The sequence below is a fragment of the Ambystoma mexicanum genome, chromosome 3p (genome assembly GCF_040938575.1).
Source record: "Ambystoma mexicanum isolate Mex_15411 chromosome 3p, UKY_AmexF1_1, whole genome shotgun sequence".
NCBI lineage: Eukaryota > Metazoa > Chordata > Amphibia > Caudata > Ambystomatidae > Ambystoma > Ambystoma mexicanum.
In genome coordinates this window covers 787,482,374-787,504,590 of record NC_090925.1, presented here as the reverse complement: position 1 = coordinate 787,504,590, position 22,217 = coordinate 787,482,374, and the positions used below count along the sequence as shown (strand labels likewise).

Sequence of the window (22,217 nt, the reverse complement as noted above, 5' to 3'; positions counted from 1 at the left end):
GGAACGAGACAAAGTACAATACTACAGGGTTGGGGGACAGCACAAATATTTGACAATAACTATATGTCTCCCTAAGTGGGAAGGCTATATACAGCGACATTGGTCTAAAGCTTGTGGTTCCTAGAGACCCAAGCTCCACCTCACTCATGATGCCCAATGAGGCAAAAACATCTGTCATCAAGGAAAAAGGGATGTGATCTACAAGTATGGCTGCACTGCCCCTTTTGGGGTGGGATTCAGACGGATTTCCGTATGGTGTCCCCCCCACCCCCTCCTGCAGAGGCACATCAAGTTGAAAAATGGTCCTCTGGATGTCAGCAGTTAGGATGCATTCAAAACCTTCCATCCACATTCCAAAACTAATGGGACCAGACATCCTACAAGGTTGGAGGAACAAAACAGGTTTGACAATAAATAACGACAAAAAAATGTTTTAGCTGAAATTATTTTACTTGCTGTGTTTCGTACTGCATAGGCATTGCGGGGGAAATGGAGGGGAAAAAATGCGTCGACAAAATTCTTTTCCACTGTAGTGCATTAAAAAACGTGGCTGCAGTGAATTGCGAAAGATACTTTTTGGCACTTGTACCGATGTATTGGACTCTTGAACCACTGCTTCCTGCCCCATGAAAGCAGCATGGTCGCGCCTTCCATGATCAAATTTTTTGGACGCGCTCATAGGCTTCAGCGGGTGTTTGAGAATCAACGTGGATGCCAGAGTGGTTGGAAATGTCAGACAGACATCTGGAAGGCAGACGCCACATGCGGAGAAAGCCCTTCGAGGCTGGTCAGGGGAGACGAGAGCCCAAGAATGCTCCACTCGTCGCTGCTGCTTGAAGAGGAGGTGTTGTAGGACTGTAGCTGCACCCCAGATTTCTCCAGCACCCCTAGGCAAGAGGAAAACAAGAATGCAGAATCAGCACATAAGAGCCACATTAGACCGGTCTATTCAGGGAGTATGATATGATATATGATAGGTTATTTATAACGCGCTTAATACCCAGAGGTTCCTAAGCGCGGACCCGGGGATTGAACCTGTGGTGCTCCGTGTCGTCTTGCTTCCAAGGCGAGCACGTTGCACCCGAGCTATCCTTCCGGGAAAGAGGTGTGTGGTAAATGCTGTACAGAAGACACAGACAACCGAAATGGCACCATCCACAATGCCAAGTAGCAGACAGATGTAGGGAAAGCAGTACAGGGTTGAGGGCGGAGGGAAAGAAGAGGATACATCAAGGGAAAGGATTAAGACAAGTACATAAGGGGCCAGACCAGAACAGAAAGGGCAGACAATTACTAGGGCTGTGGGTGAGAACGATTGTAGCAGAGGAGAGACCGAGAAGGACACTGGGTGGAATGAAAGAGGGGAGGAGATAAAGCGTTGAGGGAGATCCAGAGAATGGAGTGAAAGGAGATGATGAGGGCAGAGTGAGAGGATCGTGGAAGATCGGGTGGAGTGAGATGCAAGGGGTCAAGGCTTCTAGTAACTCATGAGGTTATGTGTTGGCTGTGTGTGAATGGCAAACGTCTAGAGAGCTACTGTCTGGTACAACCACCTTGATTTGCGTCCTTTGGCAATTTGACTGCTAGTTTAATGCCACAAAGTTGTAAAACGAAGCTCCTTCTGTAAAACAATGATAGTCCAGCCTAAACTCTCCATTGAAAAGTGCTGGCCCAGAATATTAAATTTGGTAACACCAGGAAATGTCAATTTTCATAAAAATAATTAAAAAATAGCTCGTAACCAAAATGAGCCTCTTGCGTTCGGGCCTCATTATGGGTTGGGCGGTATTCCAGCAGTAAATCCACTGGAACACCGCTCAACTGAATCACTGTTGCACCACTTGGTCTGGCAGAATTAACGCCGGACTACAAGTGGCAGTGTAAATCCCCATTTTTTTTAGTCCATAGGCCTCTATCAGGCTTTTTTTATCAGAATTTCTGCGGCTGTAATTCCGATGTTGGATGTAAATCCAATGTTGGAGGTAAATACTCGTAGTATGGCAGAGCGGGAACAATGGAAGTAATTCCGTTACCGCCAATTTATTCCCACTGGGACATAGTTGTAATAAGGCCCCATGACTTGTTCAAATGTATGAGATATCGGCTGTGTTAATCCCCAATGTTTTCTGTGACGATTGGACTGTATGGTCGATTAGGAAAGAAATGGTGTGTCTGTGGGAGAATGCGGGTTGTTGGAAGATGAACTTCCGGGCCTTTCAATAACCTTGATCCACCTCAACTTCGGGCAACAACTGGATAAGGCATTCATAAGAACACTTCTCGGTAAAGTAAGGCAGCAAGCCTGAGGCATGAGAACAAGGCGGACTGGGAACAGTAAGCATCCCGGGAAAATGTTGGCAAATCAACCTCATGCTACACCGAGAGAGCACCGTGAGTGTGCACCACAAGCTAAAGGGTGGCTTGCAGGAGCGGACTTGCACAGGGGAAAGCACAATATTCCAACTTTAGGGCAGATGTCCATTGTTTGACCAAGCCGAAAATTGATCTGCGATTTTGGCTTCCAGTGCCTTTAGATTTTTGACATGCAGTGGCATCCTCCACCCAATTTGTATCCATTCTAGGTGTCGTCCGGATATGTATATTTACAAAGGTGATGTGGCTAAATTGCGCATTGGGCTAATGCACATGATGGAGGAAAAATGCACCATGTGCCGTGATCTCCTTCTCCCTTTTTTAAAATCAGATCTATAGACTCTTCAATGTTAGGTCGCGTGGAGGTGGGAGTTAAATCATCCCTGGTGGATGTTCCATGCAAGTGTGGTTCCACCCCCCGTGCGAAGAAACTGCCTCTAGAACCTTAAACCATGCTAGCATAACACTAACCAACTATTTTCCTTCCCAAAAGTCACTATCTTATATATGTATGAAGAGTAAATGTCTTCACTGTATTTCTACTAAGATTCACGAGTGCGCGTTTACTGATAATTTAATAATAATAAATAATAATTTGGCATTTATATAGCGCTACAAACCCTCAGGTATTTGAGCGCTGCTTATTATTACCCACGGTGTGTGGTGCTCGACCTCGGAAGGATGAAAGGCTGAGTTTGGCCCCGCCGGGATTCGAACCTGCGTTAGCAGGCTCTGCACGGATGTCAAAGCGAGCGCTCTACTCGATGTGCCACTTGACCGGCTGATAATACGATATTCCTGCCAAAAGCTGTAACAAATGTAACCGCAAGCAACTACAAACTAAGCAGTGGCCTTTGAAAAGTATCCTAAATTATTCTTAAGTGTTTTGGTTTATTGTGCCAAGTATCTGGTGTAAATATAATAAATCTATATTTTAATATACATTTATGTCTGTTTCTATGATGTGAATTACTAACTAGGTTCAGTGTACTTACCTACAGCTCACAGGTTCCTCTTATGATCAGCCTGACTGCTCTGCCACTAGTACAGACTGATACTAAGAGTTGGGGGATCAACAAACCATTGGGATAGTTTTGTGAAGTTGTACCTTCCAAAGGACTTGGGAAAACTTTTAACACCTGGTCTCCTGTTTTTATTTCCTCCTATTCTTATGCTCGTTGGGCAGGAGAAGTCACATGCCAGATACAGATACCACCTGCACCTTAAAGGTAGTGCGCAAAGGGACCTTGAGCTGCAGTGTAGACCCTCCTTGTAACAGGATTGGGAAGATAGTGTGTGGCTTCCCCAGACACTTTGTAATCACTCCGAAAACACACTTGCAACACATGCCGGGGGTCCTCTGCTGCAGAAATGGTTCTCCAGTTGGTGGGTGCTGACGCGAATGTACAGACAGAAGGGAACAGGGAATCGAAGATGGTGGATTGGCTTTATAAAGCTGCAGTTCATCTGCCCTGTACTTTATCCATTAGACAATTAGATACACCAGATCCCAATGCAGTAGCAAGTTGGACTAATCCGAAGGAGTCGATCATTATCACACAGAGGTGCAAACTTCAAAACCTAATTGCAAACGCAGAAAGGGTCAGAGTATAAAAAGGTTGGCTCAAAGCACTGTCGTTTTGACATTTGGAGAAGGAGGTGGTGGCAGGCGATTGGAGGGAGTTGGCGGTTTTGAACAGAGGCTGCAGAGCGTTTGGAGAGATCGGAGAGGAGGAGAGGGGAGGTAGGAGATCAGAGGGAGAGAAAAGTCATCATGAGTGGCTTGGAAGACATCAGAGGGGGGGGGGGGTTGGAAGTCAGAGAGGGGATGAGGGCATCAGGAGGAGGCAGGATTAGAACACCGGAAGCAGGTTGGAGTGAGACATCAGGCAGGGCCTGTCCAGAACATCAAGGGGAGGCAGCAGTGCAGTATGAGAAGGAGGAGATGGGAATAAGCAGTCAGGAGGAAGTGCCAGAGGCTGGCGAGGTGGCTCCTAGCAAGAACTGAGGGAATAAGAGGGCATGCTTGGCCCAAGGCAGTGAGTGGGGCAATCCTCGACCTGTTGGAACCTTTGAAAAGAGACCCTCATGTCAATATATGTTTGGTTTGACCCAAGAGAGGACCTTTTTGTGTGAAAGAAAAAAACGTGTCTTGTTTTATATTATATTATGTTTGGACTCTGTGCATATGACACTGCTCTAGTGCCATTTTGTCAAGCCACCAATACACTCCCAGTTCCTCTTTCTGTCTATGTGCTCCTCCTGCAAATCACTGTTTTTTCCCTGATGGCCCATTGAATCCTGCTCACCTACTTACTTCTCCAGTTTGTGTCCGGTGTTCCTGTTTATGTCCCTTTGCTCTTCCTCCATCCGTGGCCAGGTTCCTGGTTTTCTACAGCTCTACTCTTTGTTCCTCTGTGCCGGTCTTCCTTATTGTGGGTCTCCACTTTCCTTCTGGTCTGTTCCCCTTTTCTTAAGGCCTGTTTCTTCCCACTGGGTCAGGTCTAAGCCAGCAGTCTCCCTCCCAGAAGGTCACTCAGCCTTTTTTATATTGGTCTTTCCTTCAGTAGGAGGATAGGGTCCAGATCTTCTTCCCAGTGCTTCCCTATCTGGTCCAGCCCCATGTTACTCAGTGGAAATCGGGGATGGATCCCTGGCTCCAACTACTTTGGGCTCACCACGTTATAGTCATACAACCACTGCAGTGGGCGGCCAGAGTTCTTCTTCCCATTGAATGCCTGCATGATAAGTGCTACAGGGCTGCTCCCACAAGACCTGCCTAGGCTGGCTCAACCAGAGTGACCCACCCTAACTGCCCCAGGGAGCTTCCTGGCACAATGCCTGCTGCAAACCTATTGCTCCTTCCAACTGCTTACCACCGCAGTCACCCTTGGCCAGTAGGCATCTCACACCCGGGACTCCTGCTACGCTCCCAGTTTAGATGAGGAAAAGAAGAGGGTGGAAGCTTCCTCATCCCCAAACTCCATCTCCCAGTCTCGGGTTCTTTGGCTCAATAGGAGTTGTGTCCCTGAAACCTGCAGCTGTGTCAAAGATAAAGATGCATGTGACATTGCCGCAAAGCTCCCTCCTCATCCCTGCCCTGGTCTACATACTCACCCTGTGTTTTGAGCCTCGTCTCTTACGTGGTGAACCACCCCCCAGTGGTGCAGCTATGTGGGATTCCACACATCTACAGAGATGAAATAGTCCATGCAAACAGAACACAGCTGTCAATCAATTCAAGAGGGTGCAGAAGAGTGGTTTGGTACTGAATCGGTTGTGTCTCGAGAGATGTGGCACATTCTTTTTCAAATTCAGATTAGGGCAGTGGCATATGGAGAGGCGCAATAAAAAAATGGGGGTGTTAAGAGTCGACTGTTACAGGTGATCAGTACAGACACTATAGAAACCATCACAGGAAAACCCACCACCTGTAGTAAAGCAAATTTAGCAGACTCCTATGGGTAGCTGGTCACTCACAGGGCCGAAGGCAAATTACTTATGGGGAGCTCTAATATGGAGGACAAATGTGTAGGTTTTTCACCACCATTTGGATTTCTGCAATGCGCAAGTAAGAGGAAGCCATAAAGTACCACTGGTTTTCCACACACATTTTCTAATATATGCTGTTCGACAGGCAAGGAGTTACTGAAAGGTACATGATATGCAGATTGCACTAAATCTCTGTGCTGCACATTCTGTGCAGAGTATAGACCAGTCAGAGTATTTTTTATGAATAGTTCATAGAATTGCCAAGTAGTCCATGGGGCATCACTGTGGCAGTCCCAGCTGAGACGCTTGGTGGCACAAAATGTTTCTAGTAATTGAATAGGCTTCAGTATGGCTGCCAAGTGTGGATGAATCAGGGAGAGATGTGGGGGTTGGGTGGGCCCAGAGGAGTTATATGGCTTACACCCGCCTCCGGCCCACAAGCTTTCCAGTTCACCCTTAGCCTTGATGGTCTACCCAGCCCTACAGGCCCCAACACTCCTTGGAGGTACATTAAGAGGCCCATTTAAGTTAGTGCAAATACTGCTTGAAGATGCAGCAAATTGTCATCTCATGGACCGCACAGTAGAGTTAAGTAAAGGATCATGCAATTCGCAGACCTGACACTGTGGGTATCTGTGAATCTTCCCACAGAGAGGGATGCCTGGTTTATTGCAAGACAAATCTGCAAACCCTGCTCATGCAGTTGTCCTCGGGCCTCGCTTGGGCCCAAACATAACAGAAAGTGAACCTTTATATGAATACTTAATATGTGAGACTGCACTGCTAGCAGAGAGTCGGTCATGGCAAACTAAATCCAGTAGTGCACATGGCAGCTGCATCATATTGTGATGCAGACCGCTAAGCAATTGTGGATAACTGCTGAATCCATAGTCCAGAAGAATAGTGCGCTATTGCTCTGCATATTCACACACTGTTCACACTCGGGCATCCTTAAACAATTAACTGCCTCCCCACCCCCCGAACATGCTCTAAAGGGGTAGCAGGGCCGACTGACTGTGTGGTAGTCAAGAGAACAGATAGTGAGGTGAAGATTAGTGTGTTTTGGTGCAGCGAGGAAGAGAAGAGAACAGCCAGTGAGGTGGAGGAGCAAGAAGGAAGAGTGGAGGGGAAGACTAAGAATGGTGAGGGGTGATGATGAGGGAGAGTCAAGAGCAAAAGCGTAAGAGAGAAAGGAGAGCAGAGTGGAAGGAGAGAGAAAAGAGGGCGGTGATAACGGAGGAAAGACTAGAAGCAATTTGATGAGAAGAGACAAAGGACTCCAGAAAAAGGGTGGAGGAAACAATAGGAGGAAAAGGATTGTCCAGAGAAATGGCCAACAACATATACCAGGCTAGGGTCTTGGAAAACCCTGCAAGGCGGTTTAAGAGTATATCAAGGAAGGGCCAACGCAGCCTGCAAACAAGCAGCGTATCCTGAAAACCCCAGCCCTATGCTTGCTGAAGATTCTGGTCCACATACAGATGGCCCAGGGCATCAGGAGTGATGATTTAGTTATTCCAGAAGTCCAACAACAAAACAAACAAAATAAGGAAAACTCTACATGAAGCTAAGGAAGTGCAGGGAACGCTAAAGCCCAGTCACTTTGAGTGAAGGATTTCCTCCTCAGACGGTTCAGCGGACAGAAGGAAAGGCTGAGGACCACCGTCCTAAGGGAAGCTTGACTAAGCTACATGTGCTTTATGTAGCCCACCCAGTAGCTTCAAGTTACCAGTTGATCCATTTGCTGTGGCAGCAGGCACATCCAAACCAAGGTACTGATGGAAGATTGAAGGTCCATGATGGCAAATACTAGGCCAGCTTTGCTGATCATAGGGTGGCTAATAAATAACTTGGTGAAAGGGTGAGGTCCACGTCAAAAACCTTCAGCATCCTCCGATTCACCATGTAGTCACCAGCTTAGTACAGGGGAAAACAGATTGGAGGATTTTCCCCCACCAATGTTGTGGCCTTTTTTAATAGATGGGCTGGTTGTGGCTCTTTTTAAAAATCAAGTTGTAGTATCTTTGTTGAGTAGTGTATGGTTATTACCATGTGCAATTTATCTGAGCGTGTGGCGCAAAAGGGACCGTCGAGAAAGGAAGCATTCCTTCACAAAGAGCAAGGTGGTGGTAAAGCAGGAGAACGTGAGGTTGTCTCGAGGGTTAACATGAAAACTTGGAGAAAGGTCAGGGTAAGACGGATGAGAAACAGCAGAACGACAAATGGCAGAAGCAGTGGGTGAGCACACCGGAGAACCAGCAGGAGATTATGGAGCTGGAGTGTAGGAAAGGGAAAACAATAAGGGACCAAAACAATTAGAGAATGCCAAAGGAAGAGAACAACTGCTCAGGTAAGATAAGAGGAATGAGGAACATAGGGTTATGGCAGGAGAGGAGAAAAAAACAAACAAATTCCATTAAATATTTAGGCTAAACTGCAGGGTCAGATAAGAAAACCTAAGAATGCATGGTCATACCCTCTTCCTGCCCCACTAAGATCAATCTTCGGTACATCTGTTACTCCTCACCTCCCGCCCACGACTCTACTTTTCCCCCACACCTTCTATAACTTAAGGTCTATGCTCCCACATTCCTCCTTGCAGCATCTATCACTTCCCTGCACCTTTCTCTGGTGCATCCTTCGCTTGTGCAAGCCTCTCTCTCCATCCACCCCCAATCTGTTTAAAACCCTCACCCTTCAATGGCACACAGGGACAGACACAATCCTTACCAAAAAGTGCTGGCAGGTCCCGTGCTCCCACTGTTCTAAACACAAGAAGGTGGGAGACCAGTGGCACTGGCTGCCTGAATCTGGTGCCGTGGAGCTCCAGCAAGACGGGTGTGCAGCCGTGCACAGTACCTACAGCTCCCTGCGTCTTCCCCACAATGGAAAGCCGTACCCGGCCCTCTCCCAGATATAGGCCAGAGGCATCCTGGTGGTGATGGGCAGTGACCTGAGCGAGAAAGGAATCAGTTATTAGAAGCCAGTGTGCGAGGATCATATCACAAGCAATACACGTTAAAAAGTTGGAGACTTCGCTAACGAGCAAACACAGCTCCGCCATGAATCCATAAACCGCTCCACGGATGGAGAGACAGCTCTAGTGATAATGATTTAGGTCATGATTTACTTATTCAAACAGCATCACTAATGCGCACATCGCACTTCTTCTGGCTATACCTCTTCAGTAATGCGCAAACGCCACTGATGCTTTTACTGCACTACTGATTAACTTCAATGATACAAAGTCAACTCCACCAATGAACAGTCACACAGATCTCTTAACACACCCACCTCAACAAATCACAAAGCTTCGCCAATCACACAAAACTTGTTGCAGACAGCTGGATTTTTGATAATGGCTCATCTTATTATTTGGTGCCTACTGTTGAATTTGATTGGCTGCTGCCAGATCCACGGTTAGCCACAGCTATGAAAAGTCAGAATAAAGTGTCTTAACTGGCTGAGCTCTGACAAAATAAATTGAAGCCCTAGCCATCCTGTACCAAAATGTGCAGTGGAAAAAGTTTAGAAGGCCTCTGGGGTTTATGTGGACCTCAGGGTGGATAAGGGTATGCAACAGAGTTATAGGCTAAAGCCTTTTTTTGAAACGACAGATTTTTGGCAGCAGGAACCTCAGATTCCGAGTGGAATTGCAGAGGTCATGCTGGTGGAAAAATATTTAAGTAGAGGGAGAAAGGAGTTGTTTTGGGAAAGTTAACGATGAGGGGATTAAAATATGACACATCATTGTGGAAGGTGTTTTCCAAAAGAGGAACCCTTCTTTGTGTTGCAAGAGGGATCTGTGGATCTTTGGGAGCCATTGGGGATCCTTATCCACGGTTCTTACAGATCCCACACAATGAGGGTTTACAGGGTATCCACAGAGCTACCATGGATCCCGTACAAAGAGTGCATAGATTCCTATAGGAATCAGAGGCTTAGGGTGTGCCTTTTAGATGTGAAATGTATCTTTCTGGGAAAAATGCAGAGTTTTGGTGACTGGGAAAAACAGATTCTCATTGGACCTACGGATGGTTCACAGAGGGGAAAATGCCAATTAGGGGTATACATAGGTGGTTTAGCGCAAAATGGAGGCTAAGAGGGGGCGAAGGTCTGATGAATCATTGTGGGTTGAGGTTTTCCTAAGCAGATAAAAGTTTATTCTTTTTAGCATTTGTTATCCACAAATCTTCCAAGGACCCGCTGATCCAGCGGATCCCGTTCAAAGGCTGCGCATGTGGAGTCTGAAGATCTTCAGCGGAACTGTACATCTCGTAAAAGTGCCTGGTGAAACGTTTTACATAACAGCTATCCAGGACCCTTATGAGGCTGTGCCCAAGAAGGATATGAGGACCTTTTTTGGGGGGGGAAATTGTGATGTTCGGTCACGGGCACCACAGCTCCATGAGCCATCCTCAGAAGTTGCTGATTTAGTAGATCTACGTTCATCTCATTCCCCCCCTCCCCCCCCACCCCAACAAAATAACTTTCAAACATAGAGGCAGTCTGTAAATAATCAAAGTATTGCTCTAGTCACCTGACCAGTACATTGTTCATTGGGCCTCATTACGATTTTGGAGGTAAGCATGCCATTTTTAGCGACATGGCTACACCCAAACTCGGGTCCGGGTCCCGAAAAATGGGAATTACCGGGCCATTCAGACCTTTGCGGGCCCGGTAATTCCCATTCGAGGGACCCGGAACGTCCCCATTCCCATTTGAGCCCCCATAGGGCTCAAAGGGAATGGGGAGCATGTTAACAACGACGCCATTATCACTCTACTGCCAGGGTCGTAATGATGCCCATTGTGTATGCTGTTCGGACTGGCTCTACAGAGAGCCACCTTTCTGAAGGAAAGGAAAGCAAGCATTGTTTGATTTCTTTTGACCGATTTGATAGTTGGTTCAGCAGAATACATTAATTTGTAACAGTAGTTCAATGTGTCACATTCACTCTTATGGTAAAGATTTAAAACAGACCATGTCATTGTTTACCAGGTAAAAGAAAGGTCTGCTTTACACAGTGCCTTTCCAGTAATTTAAAAGTGTTTATAGAATTTTACTGTACACAGGTATATTGAGAGGACGTTCTATTTCAACCATTTGTTGGCAAAACTGTTTTTTGATAGTACAATGATTACCTAGAATTGTTTTTTTTTAATTATGTTTGCTGCATTTATTTGGCAAATATGATCTTAAGACAGGAAGTGAAGCATATGGTTAGAAAGTTATTGGTAATATTTGTTATATTTTGTGTACTAAGTGATCATTCTGATAAAGTGAAATTAAAATAAAATGGCTTTGTTGTATGTTGTGTAGCAGTTTCATACAGAGCATACAAGGTGAACATCTTGACTACGCCATTTACTGTGTGCAATGTACTTATTTCTCCAACATTAAGTTATCAATCACGGTGTGCCATTCCTGGTTTTCCATAAAGTTGTGAGATTATGCATGTTTGGTGCTTGACAAAACAAAGAAAATAAAACATATTTTGAAGGGTTTTCTTATGTTAGTCTTGTAAAAATGTAATTGTTTCCTTATGATAACAGGAATATGCTGTTCGCTCTTTGTTATTAGTAGATATTTGTGGCTAAGTGCCGCATCATTGGAGTGGATATCTTCAAGTCAAAGAATAATGAAAGGAGAGCCTGATGAAAGTGCCCAAATAACGATATAGGAACGGAAACACATTGAACCCATGTTATCTCAATTGTATATAAGATTGTAATGTACAAATCACTCATTGTGTTTATGTATATGTTGCACTTGTGTTTCACACCTTTACATGAGGAATTGTGTATTTCAGTAATGGATCAGAACTGGGATGATAGATTAATTTGTTCAGAAAGAGGATGCTAGAATGATTCCAGTTACCCCATATGGAGCGTGGGAGTGTGTTCCTAGCATTGGCAGTTTTTAATCATATATATTTTTAATGGGCAGGCCTACCCTCCTGCATTTAACTGGACCAGACAAGCTTTCTTATTTATTCTATTCAGTAGACTCCTGATGTGCTTGCCTATGGATTGTGGTCCTGGGGTTCACTTTAGTTAAATTAAGAGGAAAATGTCAAGACACTTAATACATTCGTTTTCAGTTCTGGCAATCTTGTCCAGCCAGAGGCTGGCATATGGGATTTTATTGACCATGCATTGGCAGCCTGGCTCAAATTTCTTAACTTCAGCACCATCCACACAACCAGTGGTTATTTCTGCAATCTTCAATTGCAGGTCTTCTATGCTGTGAATTATGCAGACTCATTCACTGCCCATTTTGCAAAGGATCAACTCCTATTCAAAGGCCAGGTTCAGCTGAGTGGGGCAGATGTGACCCCAACTCACCAAGCTCTGATATCAGTATCACCGCAAAGCATACATTAGTTTTCAAAAATGGACTAGCAGAGTTTGCTAATTAAAATGTTCTTGATTAGCAAACACACCTCTTTGATTAACAATGCTGTACTAATATTTGTATGTCTGCAGAAGTTATTTGTACCCAAGACATAAAATGAGCAACAATACAGCATATTTGTGTACGACTGAAGACATTAACGAAATGAGTGTCTGTAAAACGCAAAGGCATTAATGGACACTGGTTTGCAATTATTTTAAAAAAGAAAACGTTTCTTGCCTAGCACTCCCACACAGGACCTTTGGCACATTTAAAAGTGGAGGAGATGATTAATGCACTCTCTCTCCATTAGCAACTTTGAACTTGCAGTGATCAGAGAAAGGGAGGTGGAGAGAGCGCTGAAGGTGAGAAGAATTCAGGGAGTGCATTGAACAGGGTACTTAGCTATCTTTGCTACACAAGTATCAATTTAATTAGCAAACATACAGAATTGCATATCAAATTGCTATGTGACACTGCTTATTTTATGCCTTGAACCATAGTTATTGTAGGGCTACGTGTTTTTTTCTTGAGATATATATTGCCTGATCGAGATTAGCTCCCACCCCCAATAAAGAATTATACAACTGGTGCTATTTTATAAGTAAGATGTCTAACTATGCCGTGACATCTGCGGGTTTGGGCATATAATAAATGCAATATATAAAAATATTGCGAGCTTCCGCTATATGTTCATACAGATACAGCACAAGACGGGTGCGATCTTATGTACCATAGCAGCTGGGAATACACTCTTTCAGGGCCAGGAAGCCAATGGTGGCTACAGACTCACTACAGACTATTCTGGTCTACGAAAAAAAGCAATGTCCAGGACAAAAAGGATACAGTACAGCCTCTAAAAAGATCACTGTCTTGCCTCCTAGAGAATGACATTCCAACATCAAGGCTGGAATGCTGGACTTGCGTAGCCCGACTTGGAGGTTATTTAAGGCATTCACCATCACACCACTGTAGAAGTCAAGGCAAATGAATTGGCATCGTCAGCACACTGGGATCACCCTCCTTCACAGACAACACTCGGCAGAGTATAGTCTAAACTCCTTCACATGCAACCTTATTCCGCCAATCGCACATCTTCAGGGCACAGCCGTGCGCAGTCTAAACCTTCAATCGCACCTCACATACGTGCAGACGAGCAAGCACCTTCAGGTTTCTAAGCAGTGCGCCCCTTCTTCAGAATGTACCTTTAGCCAATCATCCTTCAGGTACAGCCCAGCCATGCATACATGTGGCCGCGCATCTCACACGGACATCACCATGCTTACCTTAAGTCCCGCCTCCTTGGCATATAGCCCAGCATTGACCAGGTTAACATCTTTATGTTCCGCCCCGGTCAGAATTCCAACTGTGACGGCAGCCGTAAGGAAACTCCCAGCATGTGCCAGCCCACCCCCTACAAGGCAAATACAGCAGAATAATTAAGATGCATGAGCGAATAGTTCGTTAGAAAAACATTCCACTTTTGAAAGCTTTATTAGAGTAGAAAACCCCTGCTCGAGGCAACCAATAATTATTGCAAAATTTCTAATATGAATAAGTTATTGTGATCATTTATTTTGAGGACAATTGTTGCATTAGAGTGAACTTAAATGTTTTATTAGTCTGTCCTGAAATAAACATGATGTATGGTTCATGGGATTGGTATAGAAGAAATCCATTAAACAAGTTGCATAATCCACTTGCTCTTCCCCAATTAAAACGCTGTAGTTCTGCATATCTCCTTTACGGATCTATTTTTATCTCAAACATTCAAGGAGCTGGCTATAAACGAGGCCCACTTGCCAATCACACCTTCCCATCTCCAGAGGCCTACAGAGAAGTCTCTTAAAGGAGGAATTTCCCCAAGTCTTTCCAATTTGCCTACAGGAAGCAAACATATCAATATGTGTCCAGGGGTTTCGGGACAAAGAAAAGTAGAACCTGGCCATGCTGCCCGTCCTCCAGTTGCTTACGAAAGCAGCCAAAGGGAAATTGAGGAAAACAAATTCCGACAGATCCTCCTTGCCTTAGTATAAATTGATCAATATTAGACCCAGATTTTTCTTTATGGGGGACTTGACCCATGATGCATTGTCTCCATGTGTGAGGCTTATCGCCAAGAAGCCTGCTTTAGTTTAAGTCAGTCACCAGTGGCGAGGTGGGCATTGGATCACTGTACCCATCACACAGTCCCAATTTCTCTAGCTTGCACTTTGTAGAGCATTGGCATCTGCAGGCAATCTATGTACATCGTGTCCAATACAAGTCCCAGAGATCGGGTGTCCGTATGGCCAGCCATCACCTTCGCTGAGTACATCTCCAGCTGTACGGCTAGGCAGTGCCTTAGCGATTCAAATCCCGAAGAATGGCAATACACTGCTTGTGTTATCAGAACACTGAATGGCTTTTTCAAATGTATTTCCCCCTTTAATGAGGCTCCCAGAGTCAGCATAGGCCCACACGTCAGCTCGACAGAGCCACAGTGTCACAGCACCACCTAGTAGCCACCCCTGGAAGTTAATCTCCACTTGCGTCATTGAGTTAAGCTGGCCGTAGGCTGATAAAGCTATGTATTAAATAGGGTACAACGCTCATTCATCGACTGTTTTTTTGCTGCAATTTTTGCCGAAAACCTTTGCCCAAAAAATAAATAAAATCGAAAAATATGCGGGTGAGGGGGGAGGGCATATAAGGGGTAGGGTGAGGAATAAATAGAGGAGGGGTTGCTTGGGGGGGAACCCCCAAATAACAGTACCATTTATTTTTTGGGGCCAACATTTTCGGTAAAAAATGCTGCGGGAAAAATGAACATAGAACCATTAAATAGTGCTGCCTTATACGCCAATGATATTAAACTCATAGTCAAGTGACAGCTAATTCTGCATGCAAGTATGACCCTAGGGTATGAATCATGAAAAATGAATGTTCACAGAAAGGCTCTTTAGGTGGGCATAATACAGAGCAAACTGCAACTCCTGTAGCTGTATCAACCAGTGCAAGTGTTTGGCATTCAGAGTAGACTTTTCCGAAGCCTTTCTCTCTCTACAGAGTTACTTGCTGGGTCTTCCAATGATCATCCCTAACCCTATGGCTTTTCCATATGAACATGCCTCCTTTGACCAACATCCAGAATGTTCTTTATGCAACTAAATAAACAAAACCAGCCAAGAAGCATTCACATCCAGACAAGATTAACACTTGAGCGTCTTCATTGGATTAACAACCATTACTCAAAGGCATTAATAAGAGTGTGGGTGTGTGTACCTCTAATACAATGTGTACAATTACAGGAACATTCTTAGTGTGATCATTTGAAAGATCATTTAGTCCTTGTAGAGTCCAATTCTCCACAGATATCGGTGACGCGACCATTCTCCCTTCCGTTTCTTCTGAGAATGTCCACCTCTGATATGCTCAAAATTCTCTCTGTATATCCTTAAGTCAAGATGTAGACGGAGGCAGAGTGGTGCAATTATCTTATTGAATGGAAGACTTTAAACCATTTGTCCTTATTTAGAGGGTGGCCTTTACCTCCACACCATCAAAATTCTCATTCTCGCTAGAAAAGATGCGATCGCCAGAAACCTCATTCTCACCACCGTTTTTTGAGCAAATAGACTCATCAACCACATTTGGGCAACCAGTGGCTTATGAACCTGCACAATTTCCACCACTTTTAACTATGTTTTCGAAATTAATATATTGGTTGGGAAGATACATGAATACCTTCTGCATTATCACACCCACATCTAGCACACTTGTATCTTCCATTTCACTAAAATAGGAGTGTAAACTATGAAGTGCAAGATGCTAGGTGTAAATATTTATAGTGAATTCATTAGCGTTAAAACAGATTTATATCTGTGCACATGTCCTAGTCCATTGCTCATCACTTAGTAGTAGAGCTAGAAAATGTTCCCCATCTTTCTTGTACTGTACGAGCCGTGGGATTCATGGCGGCAGCAGCTACATTGTATAGCTTGTAAATTAAGTGTTCAGGGGTATTAGGAGCCATTATGAAATCTAGGATTGGAGAATTTGGAATTCCTAAAAATATATTTTAAGGAATATTTGCAGTTGAATTTACGACACCCTTCTTCATGAAGTTGATCTACTGTTAAAAGGTACCCTCTTCAAATAAGTCTCCAAACATACTGATCCCCAGCTTAGTAAAACTAAGCTGTTCAAACCTAATCAGGATACCCTGCATATAAAACAGCAGGACGTTCAATGAGCGGGTTATCAAAAACCTTCACGTTGTACGCTAAACGAACCTGCAGTCACCAATGTGTCACACGGCAAAACACCTGTAAACACTGCATGCGCAACTGCTATCTCTATATGTTCATGGATGAGTTCATGTTTATCATGGCACCGCCACACAGCAAAATTGCCTTCCACTACATCATATTGAATTGTGTCGGGCACTCCAAATCCAACCAACTCGTAGGGTCTACATAGTGCTTCCAAAGCATTCCCTGCTTTCTTCACACCCCATCGAAAGCAAGTGATCAAAATGTGTGCACTTGTCAAGAGCATTAACCCGACAAACCACACACACTTCCTGAATCCTATTTAAAACCTATAACTGTACCCACTTTCCAGGTCGCCGGCATAACGGATAACAACCCAGACATTGTCCAACTCATTTTAAGTAATAATTTGCCATATCATGTAATGTCTGCCAACAATGGAGATAGATTAATTTCAGAATGTTTTACATGTAATAGGTCTTTCAAATTTGCTCCTAATATCCAAAGATCAAAACGCCAGTCTCCCTCGAAATAAATGTACCTCATAAAATATCTAAATGTTTCCCATAGTATTTGGGGATCACACACAGAATGAACATTTTTCTCAAAGAGCAAATCAATATCTGCTGAGATTCCCGGTTTATATATGCCATTCACCAATGCTTCATGTTTGAAATACCATCTTATGAGGTGAGGTTACACCGGTAGTACACTGTGCAAAACACTAGCAGATGAGCCGAGAGGGTTCCAAGGAGTTAATCACACACCACAAACCTATTGAGCAGGCACCCAAAAGCCATATTATAATCAATTTGTGGAGTATGTATTGTGTACCTATGAACAGAATGTACATTCCTTTGCGCCTAATGAAGGCAATGCCATAGATCAATCAGTGAGTACAATTGTGCTATTTCTTCCTGTCAGGGATCACTTCAGCAAGGATCCATGTGTTGTCGTCGATCTATCCATTTGGAGATAGAAAGCCATGTTAAACTTTACTACCCAAATTATATTATGATCTATATATTTGTGTAATTTCCTTGCAAGGCCTAACACAATCTGGATCTTCAATTTTGGGTGGAAATAAATCTTTAATTGCTATCTCTGCGCCATTAATCGCATCAGACCCCAACAAAAGCCTACCATCAGGTTCTTCATTGTGAGTCACAGTTGTGAAGATTGCAGATGTGTGTATAAATGTAGCTACCCCTCTAAAGATGGATACAAAAGATGTAATGTAGTTCTGAACATCCCTGGTATGATTAAAGTACATTTTACATCCTCATATACAAATGTGTACCATGTATCAGTAAAGCTCTGCAGCGTTCAATCCCCTACAGCGAGCAGGTCTCCTCTCAACCCTGCCGCACCTTGGCTTTGCCTGCCTGGACTGCTGCTTCTCCTTCTGGCCGGGCGGTCCTTCCACGTTGGACTGATTGGGAACACCTCCATAGACCCAGTAAGCCCTGGTTCAGCAGCCCCTTCTGTTCGCCGACAGCTCAAGCCTTCACCACGCCCGTGGTTCCTCAAGGGAAGGCTTCTCTCACTTGATGGTATTCCCTTTTCTGTTTTCTATTGTTCTTGGCCAATTGGAATTCGTGAAACACTAGACTGCTCAATAGTGTTTTGAGGTTTTGATTTTCATGCCTCTGCACTTCCTCCTCATACTAGTGTATCCCGGACAGTTCTCTCCGAGGTAGACCTGACTCTTCTTAGTCCCAGTACCTTTACTGTAGAACTCCCTTTGGTGGACTATGTTCCTCATCATCCCAGTACTGTTGTTACTATGTACATGACAGATGGCAAGGTAATGGAGGATTAGGCGAGGGGGACGGGAGTGGATTAGATCACATTCTCCCTGCTCCCACAGGGAGGGATCGCTCCCCATGACATTATCCCGCTGAGAACTACCCCCAGGGGGAATATTGGGTAGGGGCAGATTGAAGCTGCAGGTTTTCGGAAGCATATTGACTGATTATCTTTGTCTGCCCAAAAATGAATAGCATTGTGCAACAGTGGTGACCTCTCGCACCCTTCATGGAGGCACCCACCTCTTGAGGACTCCAGTCTGTGCTGCCAACCTGGCCTTCTCTCTCCCACCGACCTCACAGTGTCCAGAAAAACCAGGCTTGAGCAGCTCTAGACCCGATTGGTCGCCAGAGCTTCAGAATACCCACAGCTTCAATCTGCCCCTGTTCTGAAGTAGCAAAGAACCGGGGCCTTCAGGAAGTGTCCGTGCCATTGTGCTCTTGTGTCACTCTCAGTCGCTTGTTTTGTATTTCTCCTTTAAATCGTAACCGGAGCACGCCCCAGGGGTTTCACCTGGTGCTCTTATACAGACAACCAGCTTCTAACAGCACAATCAGTCAATATTTACAGCAATAGGACTGCCTGTTCTGGAGCTTCCTTTCCATGCAGCCATATTGGCTTCTTCTCATGAGCAGGCACAAAGCATTTCATTTAATGGCTGCACACCCAAAGCGCATCCTGTGTAGCTCTGCTTTGGAAGCGAACATCGAGGGATGGCTACTAGGTAGAACTATGACATGTGTGGGTTATTAACTGAAATGACCTATTCTGCTCAAGTTAAGGTCACCCAGTCCTGGTTGCCTTATTTGTATTCAGAGTCTTGTAGTTGTAACCCCCACCCACCCCCTCCCCTGACCTCTCCCGACCACATCCACACGCCAAGTTTAAAATAAAAGGACTAGAAGATCCAGGATGTCAAGAAAAAGAGGACTGGACGAGTTAAGGGGGGCAGAAACAAACTCTGTCTTATGTCCATTCAACACTGGCATGGCCTCAGTCATATGAGAAAGTGATTTTTACTTGTATCCACATGAGGGTCATTTAGAAAAGCGAAAGCCAAAAGTAATCAAAATCATGTAGTCCATTCAATCTTGTCCTGCGACTACCATTACTTTTACTTATTTTCATATGGCTCCCACTACCACCAGATAATAATTTCACAGTGGAAAATGTAATCTATAAAGATGGCAAGTAATTATTTCTTTCCTTAGACAATTTCCTTTGCTTGCCATCATTTCAGAACGACCAAAATAAAGTAATAGAGGAATCGGTTTACCAGTTGTTAGCTGATTGATGAAGGATGCATGATGAGGATTGTCAATTAGCACTACCATATGTAGACTCAGGAAGAGGTGACACGATGCAATCCTTGCTGAATATTGCGGCTATCTAGGGGACCATTGACATGACCATTCCTTTATCGTACCCTGGCAACACATTATCTCAATCAAGGCATGCCATCTCCTTCACAAGAAAGGCCCAATAGCCATACTGAGCAGAAGATAACACCCCACAAGGCATAGGAAGGGGAAAAGGAAAGAAAGGAAGGGAAAGGAAGGACAAGCTTTGTGCCTATCAATTAGTAGGGGGGGCCCTTTTTAGGTGCAAGTGTGAATTTAGGCTTTGCGCCCAGCTAATCGAGGAGACAATCGTCTTTTCTGAGGTATTCCTAGTGGCTCACATTGCTTGAGTACACTCTCGTGTGGTTAGTAACAGAATATATTATTTGCTGCTCACATGAGTGTGAGGCTAGCCATGCATTTTACAATGCCTGCATCCCATCTCCATCTGGCGTACAGATTAACCTCTTCTCCTTCTTTCATATGCGATTGTTGGGTTTCTATCCTGTTTTTTCTGGCTGGTCTATTGCTCGAACATCTTTGTGAAATTTTTGCAGCGTCGTTGGAAGCTGGGGTAGCCTGGTGCAGGGCTTGCACCTGAAAATTAGTTTGGTTGGACATTTCACTGATGCCGAGTGCAGACAATTTTGATAGACTAAGTGGCACACAAGGCTTGTGAAGGTGACATTCGGCTTGCTTCACTGTGTTGGGCAGCCTTCCTACGTGTCCCCAAGAAATGTGCCAAACGTCCCGTTGGCCTGTGGTCCAGAAGGCATGTGAACTGACAAGCTTGCACGGGACCTTTGCCCTGGAACCACCGCTGTCTCGAGTTTTGACTCGAGCCTTTGGAGACTGCAAGTTCTGGGTATAAGACACTCTCCCGACGAGTTTCGTACACCTAACATTCCTAGGTCTGGAATTAGGAGATTACGACTGAACCCGAGCATACGCGGTCACCTTGTTGCCCAGCTGAGGTGACAAACTTTGTGGGTGCCTTGCTGCTCTGCCCCCTTGGTTCCTCGGACTCGCTGCAGCAGAACTGGCCTGATCCCTTCATCAGGAGCAGAGAAATCGCCACTGTCCTGCCACAGAATAATTGCTGGAACGCAGCCCCTGAAAGATGCAGATCAACGCAACTGCAGGATTTGAATCTGCGACCGAAGTGGACTCGACTGCCAAAGTTTGGTCTAGAGTGCGTCGAGGGTCGGTGAGTACTTGCAACCCTTACCGGTGGCCCCTGGCACCTCAATCCATTTTTAGGGACACTTCTTTATCGAGGTAGCCTGTGCTACTGAGCTATTCCCAACTCTTGGATCCTGATCTGCCCTCTTGGGGAGACCCTTCTCGAATAGTGGCAACTTATTCTTCACTGTATTTTTCAAATAAATATATGGCGCTTAACAGCACCATTGCGCACTTGGCGCATGGTTTGTCTCCCCGGGGCCGCCCGCTTCCTGGTTTCCCTTCTGCCCGCCTCCTCCGTCCCGATTGGCCTATCTGAGAAAAAATAAATAAAAAGCAAAACAGGCTGCAGCGAGGCTCGGCAATAGCGCTCTCCGCCATTTCCAGCGGACCCCTGACCAAGGTAAGGAGTCTCCTGACCCTCACCTCCAAAATGGCAACTTTAAATTAAATAAATGGCGCTTAACAGCACTATTGCGCATTCAGCGTGTCGTTTGTCTCCCTGGGGCCACCCGCTTCCTGGTTTCCCTTCTGCCCACCTCCCAACCCGCCCACTGTATCTGGATTGGTCCACATACCCCATATCAAGGACATCCCAGGGCAGCCCTCTGCCCGGCAGCCCCCGCGGCGAAGGACCCCGAGGCAAAGGGCGGTTCCTACATTGGCGGCTCTAAGATGTGTCCGCAGGGGAAGTCAGCAGTCAACAGACACCAACAAAAACTGTGAGTGTGGCATAGGTGGGGAGTAGAGCAATTACTCGATTCCAGAAAACCCCTGCCACTCTAGCTCACCTCCCAATAACAGACTGCCATAGGCTCACACCAGGTATACTCAAAGATTTGTGGCCACCAGACTGAACCTATTCACGACAGGATTGTAGAAGTTGCCTTGCATTACAAACTAACTTGTCAAGGTCAACAAGCGCCGCACAGGTGAAACCCGAATGACAGCATGCCCACACTTAGATATAATTGTGAAGATTAGCATGTCCACACGTAGATAGGATTGTGAATATTAGCATGTCCACACGTAGATAGGATTGTGGATATTAGCATGTCCACAGGTAGAAAGGATTGTGAAGATTAGCATGTCCACACTTAGATATAATTGGGAATATTAGTCTGCATTGCATCTCGATAGGACTGTGAATGTTAGCATGCCCACATCTAGATAGGATTGTGAAGGTCAAAAAGTGCCACACTTAGACAAAACTGTGAATGTTAGCATACTAAAGGTCAAGTAACCCACTAACCAATATAAGCTCAAACTCTGCATACTTATCTCACTCAAAAAACTCACACAACCATCTCTCGCACAATAAGCCGCACGCACTTCACAATACTGCAACAACACACAAGCCGGAGCAACAGCA

General features: G+C 45.0%; 1 protein-coding gene across 1 annotated transcript in view; it reads right to left on the bottom strand.

The window, feature by feature from the left end:
• Positions 1-431: 431 nt before the first annotated feature.
• PHGDH (phosphoglycerate dehydrogenase) overlaps positions 432-22,217 on the bottom strand; it is a 172,420-nt gene continuing 150,634 nt past the window's right edge. Inside the window, exons 10-12 of the mRNA XM_069651768.1 lie at positions 13,548-13,675; positions 8,596-8,818; positions 432-887 (exon numbers count right to left, since the gene is read on the bottom strand). Of these exons, the coding sequence (XP_069507869.1) occupies positions 733-887; positions 8,596-8,818; positions 13,548-13,675 (506 nt within the window). The 3' untranslated portion in view covers positions 432-732. The remainder of the gene's footprint in view (positions 888-8,595; positions 8,819-13,547; positions 13,676-22,217) is intronic.